This window comes from Lampetra fluviatilis, chromosome 27 (assembly GCF_964198595.1).
Source record: "Lampetra fluviatilis chromosome 27, kcLamFluv1.1, whole genome shotgun sequence".
NCBI lineage: Eukaryota > Metazoa > Chordata > Hyperoartia > Petromyzontiformes > Petromyzontidae > Lampetra > Lampetra fluviatilis.
Window position 1 is genome coordinate 4,381,847 of NC_136301.1, and position 10,472 is coordinate 4,392,318.

At 42.5% G+C, this 10,472-nt stretch overlaps 1 protein-coding gene across 3 annotated transcripts in view; it reads right to left on the reverse strand.

The window, feature by feature from the left end:
• The window catches only part of LOC144942318 (nucleosome assembly protein 1-like 1-B), a 46,056-nt gene extending 37,263 nt beyond the window's left edge, over positions 1-8,793 (reverse strand). The window contains exons 1-3 of one of the 3 annotated variants that reach the window (XM_078869103.1): positions 8,741-8,793; positions 4,078-4,132; positions 1,478-1,557 (exon numbers count right to left, since the gene is read on the reverse strand). In XM_078869103.1, the coding sequence (XP_078725229.1) occupies positions 1,478-1,557; positions 4,078-4,094 (97 nt within the window). In that variant the 5' untranslated portion in view covers positions 4,095-4,132; positions 8,741-8,793. The other 2 variants (XM_078869104.1, XM_078869102.1) reach the window with 2 other exon arrangements.
• Positions 8,794-10,472: the final 1,679 nt, after the last annotated feature.

The following is a 10,472-nucleotide window of genomic DNA, read 5'->3' on the forward strand; positions in this document are numbered from 1 at the left end:
GCCCACATGGAATTCAGTTTGATGTTCTTCCCCCGCAGTTCCGATAAACATGCTTGGCTACATTCGGTGCGAAAGAAGTTCAATATAATACATGAACCATGGAATGAGCTGCCTCTGTTGCTGTTTTCAAAGCAATAATTAAAATGTTTCTATGATATAGGGTTTACAATGCAATTGTATTAAATAATTGTATTGCTTTTTATTTTGTTTTATTCTGTTTTATTCCCCATGTATTTCCACTTCTTACTACCTTTTTAAAGTGTTTCTCCTTGTCATGGAAACAATTTCCAATCGTTTCATATATTTATTATTACATTTTAGTGAATGTGCGTTGAAGCGATCCCTTTAAAAAAAGTCACGATATAAAATTAAGATTGACCGATAGAAAACTTGATTGCCATGGGACCGCCAACTTGAGTTGATTTGCATTGGCCCGAGTTGGCCTGATTTCTCCCAGCACGTGACATTTTTGGACAACAAGTTGAGGAAAACTTGAAGCTGGTAAAAATATGTTGCCATGATGAGGTATCGTGATTAAACACAAACTCGCGAGTAAATGGCCTGCACCGCACTACGGAGTGAATTATACGGTACATGTTAAATTAAAAGTAATATTGAATATTCGCGCAATCAAACCATAAATGTTATTGGCCAGTCTGTGGTTTTATTTCCTCCCCAACAGAATTTTGACGTAGGGAATTCCGGACAACCGGTAAAGCGAAACCGGCCATAAATTGCTCATTTTAAATGTTTGCTCAATTCAAAAACTCTTTATTCGTGTAACTTTGATCGTGCCGTTTGTTGCTGGCCATGTGATGTTTTGGGCCTATGCCGAGCAACTGTCTTGAAAATAACAACAAATGTTGATACCAATCCAATTACAGGCCATGACTCAAGTCACAGCAATGGATTGCAACCTCTGCCCTTCATAACTCTGACAAAGCATTAACGCATTGCCCAATGCACGTGTAATGCGGGCGTAAACGGCTTCGCGGATATGACGTCATGGGGGGGAGGAGTTAGGTCACGTGTGAGAGAGGGGTGAGGTCTTAAGGGAGTGATACCGGAAGAGACAGGGGAGTGTGGGAGATAGAGTTAGAGTGAGGCCACGCAGGGCGGAGGTCGGGGAGTGGCGAGATCGCCACACACACGCAGAGTAAGACTTGGCACCGTCGGCCAGCGGTGACCAAGCGCGGAGGAACGACGGGCAGCGGTGGAGCTGCAGTGAGGGCAGCGGTGGAGCTGCAGTGAGGGCAGCCGGAGGACTGCACAGGGGATCTGCAGCGGAGCTGCAGTGGAGTGGAGGCTACGGGAGCGAGGGCAGCTATGGAGCTGCCAAGGGGAGAGCTCTGAGCGAGGGCCGTGTGGGACAAGTGTAAGAACCCGAATAAAGGACAACGGAGACAGACCCAGGATCGAGTCCTTTATTACACACGTGTAACCACAGCACTACCGCAGGCAGCCACCGCACACCAACCTGTGGCGTTTGCGTCACCGTGAACGAAGTCCACGTAAACTTCATCCACCTCTTCCGTCGATTCGGTCGACTCCATTGATCTATTGGGACGGGGGGGGGGGGTCGGTGGGATGAACAAAAGGTGACGAGTGGTTAAAATCAATAAATCAATAAGTATTTTACGTTCCAATATCGCCCTCAATAAATGTGCACCGATGCACTATTTACAACGGGACAAGAACGGTACAGAGGGGCATGTAATAGGAATGAGAAAATAAACCCTGTGACGAGTTCGACAGCTGACACCGACCGAGCAAAATAAAGTGCAACCCTGCGCAAAACAAAGCGCAACCGTGCGCAACAAATAGTATAAGAGAGGCAAGTAGAAGTAAAAATAAATAAATTATAAAGTAACGGGACAGCTTTTGATTTTAAAAACACATTCTTAAGTTCTCGCCACACACATGGAATTGTCAAAGAACCAATACTTTGGATGCATGCGAATGTAAATAAAATGTGACATTTAGCCTAACCGAAGACGGAAGACTCAGGAAGTCAACAGCACAGACGGCTGGTGAAGAGGAGTTCAATGCTATGGGGACAATGCCACCCAATGCTCATATGGGCACAATTTGTTATTATTAAATATTTCATGACGAAAATCCTTCAAGATGGACCCATTTGGTTTGCAAGGATGTCCAGGGTATTGACTGATGCACAGCAAACACACCGTGAAACATATAAAGACATTCATTAAACATTTACTTGTGATAAATCAACAGGTGACCAGAAGGGAGACTGACAGTTCACCTTTGTTGTGAAAAAAAAACCATAAAATGTATTTATATATTTCATCAAGGTCCTTAAGATATTCTGATCTCCAACTGTTCAGCACGCCCAGGTCTAGATTGCTCTCTTTTGTTTGCGTGGCACCCATTTGCTATGAAAAGCCTTGCCACTTGAAAATAGCCAATCAGAGTAGGTAGATAAATTTAAGTGTGCTTTGAAAGCCATTTCATTAAACTGGCCTACCCTCTTTAGTTTGGTCAGTTGTCCTGGTTCTGTTTTTGTTTCCTGCTTTTCATGCATTGCGCATTGGGATGATCCTGGGATGGAATGCGCATTATAAATTTTAATCATTATAAAACTGCTTTTCGAACATGTCCACCATAACGTGAAACTTAGAAATATCCTTTACAAGAATCACGAAGCAAGCCATCAAGAGAATATCAAACTGCAAGCAAAGCAATCCAGAGACAGAAATCTGTTAAAGGTAAATTAATAAACATATTTTGGAGTGTGCTCTCTAAACAACAAGCACTTTTAAATATGTACAGCTCCATCGCTGCACAGTTGCATGGAGACCCAACGTATTTAACACTTTGGTAGCAGCTCGCCACCAGATAAATACGCCCTCCGTTTTTACCAACATCCTTGAACAACCAATTGCCCCTGCCTCAAAGTCACTGAATCACGACCACGTGCACCGAGACTTATACAGGCAGTAAGCATATTCAGGGGTTTGGAATGGGTACGCATGCAACTGTAACGTTAAACTCCAAGCGCGTATGCTGGAAAATGCTGGACTGAATGTGCTTAGGACCACTTCCACACAATCAATGGCTCTCTGTTCTCCCGCCGGACATTCAGTGCGTGAGCATCGTTACAAATCGGCCGACGTTTGCATTGTCAAATACTCGAGCCCCACACATTTGCATCAAAGAGCGTCGTGTACAGTGTGGAAATTGCAGAACACTGGTGTCATTACAAACAACCGCGTGCCTGCCGCTCGTAACACACAATAATTAGTGCCTTTTAAAATAGGAATAAGAAATTAAGTGTGGATTGCGTTAATTGCCTTTCATGAACTTCAGACGGGGAGATTTTAAGGTAGCTGTGTACTAGACGCAATGGTGAATCAATTAATGCTCCCAATACATGCATCAAATCAAGCCTCTAAAAAATCATTAGTTTACGATTCATGCAAATCATGTGCTAATGCAGCTTCAGGGAAACGGAACGAATGAGGCAAAACGAAACAGGAGATACAAGGCATGCAACATAAACAAGACAAAACACATCATACAAATTAAACAGTACTAACAAGACAGAAACTTACTCTTGCATCATACCACGCTCTCAAAGAATAGCAATTCACAAGATCACTAGGAAATGAAATTATCCACCTACCGTTTACAAAACCAGAGCATGTTAAAAATAATTATTAAATAGAAAAGGAAATTATTTTCTGGTAAGTCTTTAATTTATATTTTAAACAAATCATGAGAAACCATAACTAAATGCACGGACATAATTCTGCCCATAGACACCATTAATTTTATCACCTTAAGCAGTCAATAAGGCAATGGTGACATATTTTTCCTTGTATTACACCTGATATTTCCAGGCAGCTTTCCCCCCCATCCAAGTACTAACCAGGCTTAGCCCTGCTGAGCATCCGAGATTCTGACGACATCGGGCAAATTCAGCGTGATCTTATCGAAGGCAAAATTACACGTATTCCCTTGGAACAGTGGACATTGCCCTTCATTCGTGCCGAGTAGTCGCACAGTGTGGTAATGTCCAAAGTCATCGGTGGCATGCGTTGCAATGGACCGCACCTGTCTTGATTGGCCATTACAGGTGTACGCGCCGTGTGGTTCTCTTTCACAAAACCTGTGGGCAAAGATAAAATAAAGCCGTTAAAGTGACCTCAGTCGAAGCTGTCAGCAGTAACCCTGGCAACAGTAGCACTGTGTGCCCCTTCGCTTGCAGATAAAGGTGTTTACTCGTGTAACTGGAGTTGTGGCCATTAACATGGACATGATGCAAAGAGGACAAACCAAAGGCTTGGATTGCAACCAGGGCCACTTGTAACAATAGAAAGCAACCAATCAGGACGGCTTGGCCCATTTCTCCACTGCCTAAAAAGGAAAAATAAAAAAGGCAATGTATTGGGCAATGGTCCTTCTTCGTAGAACAATTTGGATTGCGTGAAATTTAAGAGATGTAACAGAAAACAAACAGTAACAAACTTCAAATATTGAACCTTATCAGCTTGGAGCAGCTGAACGGATATTTTCATACCGCACACAATACCACATGATTGGAAGTACGATCAGATCCCATATTTAATAAAAGTCCTTTATTTACCCAGGAAGGGCACGCTGAATCTCAAAAGTATTTCAGGAGATTCCTTCTTGAGATGGTTACAAGTTTAGCATTTTAAACCAGAATCCATACAAAAAGCACTCAAATTTGGCACTGCTACATATGTAACCTACTTGCTGTAGGGCTTTAAACAGAACACCTTGCTTGCATGCACCTTTTGTCTAAACAAGGAGTCTTAGAGACATGAAGGAAGGCTCCCCTTTGGAATGCAGTTAAAGATGTTGCATATGAAATTAAAACATCTGAAAAACTGATGGCGGATGGAACATCTACATTAATACACACGTCACCAGGAACAGAACTGTGATACATTAACATACGCTGCTTAGATACAAATCTATTGTGGGGCCGACAGAAAATAAACCACAATTTGTGCATACACCATGAGGCTCTGTAAGATATGGGAAAAAAAGGTTACATCAACATAACCTTTGGGCAATGTACAATTCTTACCTCTAAGTAATGAATATACATATTTTAAAAGAATAAATGCATTGGCGTTAAAAGTTTCCACATCGATATGTAATGCACAGCGATTTGTCAATCCACTGCAGTCATGCTGTACCATAATAATAATAAAAATCGGTGTCTACTTTCAATAGCCTATATTCAAATGTGTTCTCATCAACAAAGGCAATTCGCATAACTGCTGCAACACGAGCTAATGTACTTGCATTGTGAATACTACGAAGGTTTACCCAGAACAGCTTTATGGAGTCTCAAGACTTTCTTAGGAGGGTTATACTTGGGATGTAAGGTCAATTCACTTTTTTTGTTCATCTTTGCACGTGGGGAGTACAGTTAGGTGGCTGGAGAAAACCTTCGAATAATGAGGAACTATAATGTCTGGTGGTTGATAAGAACAACCAAGAAGCAGCCAAGAGAGAGAACGCGTCTGAAAGGATATCTGCCGCACAAATGTAGTGGCGAAATCCTGGTCCTGCCATATAGCCATCCATACAGAACCTGAGTGGATGGCTACATGACAGGACCATGAGAGATGGTGACAGCTTGGGAAGACTTTAATTTAGCAGTGGATTATTTATATCTGTAAACTACTTGCTTTTTATTGACTCGTACAGGCACCTTGCTGCGCCTGCTGATGGACGCACAACCCAAAGGACCGATCTAGGCACCTCCAAAATGACTGTTGGCAGATGTGTGCCACCCATACAGGGAGGTTGGGAGTTTAGGAGCTGAAACCATCATCTTTCCAGGATTGATACAGTAATACTGTGTGGAGAAATCAACAGTGGTTGTCTGATGGCGATTCAACCCCACCATTAGCAATGTAGACTTTCCACCAATAGCTCAGAACTGCGAACCATAATAAAATACAGATGAGCACTGCCTCTGCCAATTTGAGCAAGAACTCCATTTGACTTGACTTTGAGTCTATACATTGCAGAAAAGGTTACGCAATTGGAGTGCACGTCTTTCAAACAGTAATAAGGATTTAATGGAGGCTTCTGCCTCGGATATGAATGGAAGTTCCTCTTACGAGTATTGTATTCATGGGGAAGGAAACCAGATTATCCAGAGAAAAACGGGAAGAACTAAAACCATACAAAAATTATATTATCAGATGTTTGGCACCCTTCATCTTTTTAACCGTACCATGTTTCCATTCTGGTTGGTAGCAAAATTCGTTAAAAATGATACGTACTTTGAAAAATGCAAGTCACTTATATATTTCACAACGGCATTATATACCCTGTTGGTGATCCAGAAAACAGTTAAAATGCAGTTATTCATAGTTGCTGTAATACTATGCAGATGTTGAAATCGCTCATGTAAGCTGTTCGCATGCACAGTGGGTTCCAGTTAAAAACTGCCAACGGTCAGTTATGTCACACGAGCTCTCAAAAGTTGCAGTGGGTGCATGTGCGAAAGGTCTGAAGTCACTGGGAAAAATGTGCCCGCGTTTTATTTTTTACAAAAGAATGTGTATTATGATACGATTTCACAAATAGCCAATCAATACATCAAACATAACGGATCGATAATTAATCAATATAACAAATCAATTAATTATTAGTTTAACATGTAATATACAGGCAGCAAATGAACAAGATGGATGTCATTCAAATACACCTATAACATTACTGTTCTAATCAACACAAGATTTTAATGACACCATCAAATCAACCTATTAAATATTACATAAGTAGTACTGAATTTAATTAGACATACATGTATAGTGCACATCAATAAACATATGCACAATACACATACAGCACATACATACACATACACTATTGCATGGAATTTACACGCAATTGTACAAAGCACGTTTTATACAAGTAGACGACCTGCAATGATTTAATGTAAATAAAGTTAATTCAATGTGACCTCATGCTCAAACGAACGGTGCACTGTGCTCATCTTCATTGGCGGAAATTCCACATTCCTATGAAGAGACACAGTCCACCCGACTGATGTTGGCGAATCGCTGTAAGAATTGTGTCATAAATTGGACATTACCCTGAAAGACAGCCACGTTTAACCTTGTTGCACCACTTTGGTGAGGACTACGACTAGCAAAATCAGCCCCAACTCCGAACCTGGCTAACTAGACTTACATCACTCGACCCAAAGAACACGGCAGCCTCCTCGGCATCAGGAAAGTCACCGTATACACAGCCACAAATACAATTAAAGTTCTCTAATCTACCCACGCAGAATGCCATTTTCTCCAACGCAGACATCAGCCGCGATTCGCCACTAAATGACGGTGAAATCACCCACTGACGCTTGTTCCAGGCTAGGTACACTTTGAGACCCCCCCCACACACGTACAGATGTACTGTACAGTACGATCCTTCTATAGCCTTAACAGACTTGGGGCAAGTGCTGATCTGGAGCAGCTATTAAGGCCGGAACGGCACACGAGGTATTAGTCATCACCAACACCGCATGTCTTCTCAGTGCTGGCCTCTACACAACACACCAAGAACCCATTACAGGCCTTGGGAGGGCCCAGCACCGGTTGAGATATTCGCCACCAATGTTGGCTGTGAGTGGGAATCGAACTCGGTTGTGGTCTGGTTCATAGTAGTGCGCTAACCACTCTGCCACCGCTCCCCGTCATTTAGTGGCGAATGGCGGCTGTTGTTGGAGCAAATGGAAGTCTGTGGACCGGATATCTTTAATTTTGTTTGTAGCCGTAATGAGTGTTTCCTAATGCGGAGGCTTCTGTATTTTGATGTCGGTGTAGCGATGACGGGTATATATAATACAATACACATTTTTTATATATACATATGCCTTGTGTATAATTGACACATTTGGACAAACGGACATGTACAACGTTCACTCGACCATAACTCCGTTGGTCAATCGCGTGCATTTAGAACTGTAACCTAACAGAATGTAACAGCCCGAGTCTCTGAGACTAATCGAAACCTGTCAGTTTGCCTGCTTGAACAAATTCTGCTGGGGAAAAAAAGTCTCTAGGTCCCAATTATAATAAATGTACTCTTTCAAAGTTAACCCATCGGAATGCTCTATCCACTGCTTGTAGGCCTCAACACGATGTCACCATTTATTCACTAAGCTGCGATTCCACGATCGACCTCACGTCAAGTGAAGTAACTGACCTCGTCACTCCCCATCTCACACACACACACGGTACACATTCAAACAACCACCACACCGCTTGTGCCAGGCTAGGTGCACAGTAAAAAGTTACACATCTTCTACACACTGTTGGATGAAGGCCTAATCCCCAACGCAGTAGCCACCACACCCCCCCAAAATCCATCCGCACTCCTGGCACGTGACACTATTTCGTTTTTAACTAATTCAAATAAATACACTTTACGTTTAGCAACATATAAATGTCAAACTTTTGACACTGAACCCGACCAACTCCACAAATTCTCAAACCTCGCGGCGGCGTGAGGGGGGGTGGTGGTGGTGGTGGTAGGTTGGCGTGGGGGCGTCGTAACAAGTCACACAACCGGCACAGGTTGCTGCAGGCACGTTAGTCAACTTTGCGACGCTTACGATGAATTCAAAACAAACTCGCGTTAATTTAGAAGGGGGTGGTGTGGGGTGGTGTGGGGAGGCACTCAACAAATTAACGCGACGCCGCCTCCACCTACTCCTTACCAGGCCGCGGGCGACAAGAAATGGCGGCAAAGCAGCAACGCCACCTCCCATTGGCCCAGAGGTCGCGTGACGTAGGCGGAGGGGGCGGGGTTTAGACGCGCACGGTAATTGGCCCCGCGTGAGACTCCGTTCAACCTCAATTTCTCAAGCGCCGCGTTTAAAGGGACTTGAGTGGGAATATTTTTTTCGTTGTTTTAATTAACTTTTTTTTTACATTTAATAATTCCCCTTCAAGTTGAACACCTCGCCAGACCACGGGGTGTCAGCAGGGGTTGTGCAGCCGGACTCGTACATAGACTCGCGCGTACAAGCGTCGAATTCGCGACTAATTAAAAGTGATTTTTTTTTACAACACGCGACGTTTGGTGTTGAACTCTTAGGTTTTTTCGGTAAAGTCACGTAGGTGAAAAATAAGTAAATAATAAGATAATAGAAATAATAGAAATAAAATAATACGATTGTTTCTAATATTTAATTATTTACTTATTTTTCCCCTACGTGACTTGCAATATTTTGCTGTCTTTTCTTGGATTTTCTGTTTGCACTTAGTCACATATTCACTTTAAGATATTTTCTTGTTCATGTTTTTGTTTGTTGCGCTTGCACCCGATTCAAGAGCCGAATGGCTCACAGGGCTATACCTAATAAATGAACTTGAAACTTGAACTTGAAGACATCGCGCGCGGAGTGCTCGTGGACAGCAAGGGGCCTCTGGCAGGAGCACGTGGCCACAAGGGGACTCGCTCCAGCTCCTTCGTGGAGATGGAGCGACCCTTCTGGACAGCTGGCGCACGGAGGATTGTTGGATCGCGAGCTATGGCCTGTTTCATTGCTTTCATGGCTTTATTTTGGTGATATCGAAAAGTGTATTGGTTTAGCCATGTTTGTTTGTTGTAGTGCATAGTTAGACTGATGGCCTTAATCTAAGTTGTCTTGTGGTTGTTGTTGGTTGTTTGACTTGCATCCCACTGGGATTTTTGCACACAGCGTTGGTGTACGGAGCTTTTTCTGCAATATTTTGCTGTCTTTTCTTGGATTTTCTGTTTGCACTCAGTCACATATTCACTTTAAGATGTTTTTTGTTCATGTTTTTGTTTTTTGTTTGTTGCGGTTGCACCCGATTCAAGAGCCGAATAGCTCACAGGGCTATACCTAATAAATTAACTTGAACTTGAACCGAAAAAAAACTAAGAGTATTAATCCTTGCAGTCACGAAAGCTTCAAATTTAGTTTGGTGTTAACTTTACAGGTGCTGCATGATGTACAAATCAATGCAAAATCACATTCACCGATTACACAAAACCATCAATGCACGGGTATACTGCACATGCATGTAAGTGTACGGTGCAGTCCTGTACAATAACACAGCTATTAACCAGAGGTGGGACAAAGTCATTGTTATGCAAGTCCAAGTCGAGTCGCAAGTCATCAAATTCATGACTCGAGTCTGACTCGAGTCCAAGTCACATGACTCGAGTCCACACCTCTGCTATTAACCTATACGGTTTACCCGTATTCTTGTACAGGGAAATTTATTAAAACAAATGTTTTGTATATGTTTTGTGTTTCTCACACTTGTCATGAGCCGTTGTAGGGTGAACGTTGAGATTTATGATGGCACGGGGTGACCAATAAGGTCTGAATTGGTCTATAATAAGCTAGGTACTGATAAGGAGTTGACAGATCTGATGGAATATTAGTTAATTTACCCAATGAGGCAAATTGATTAAAC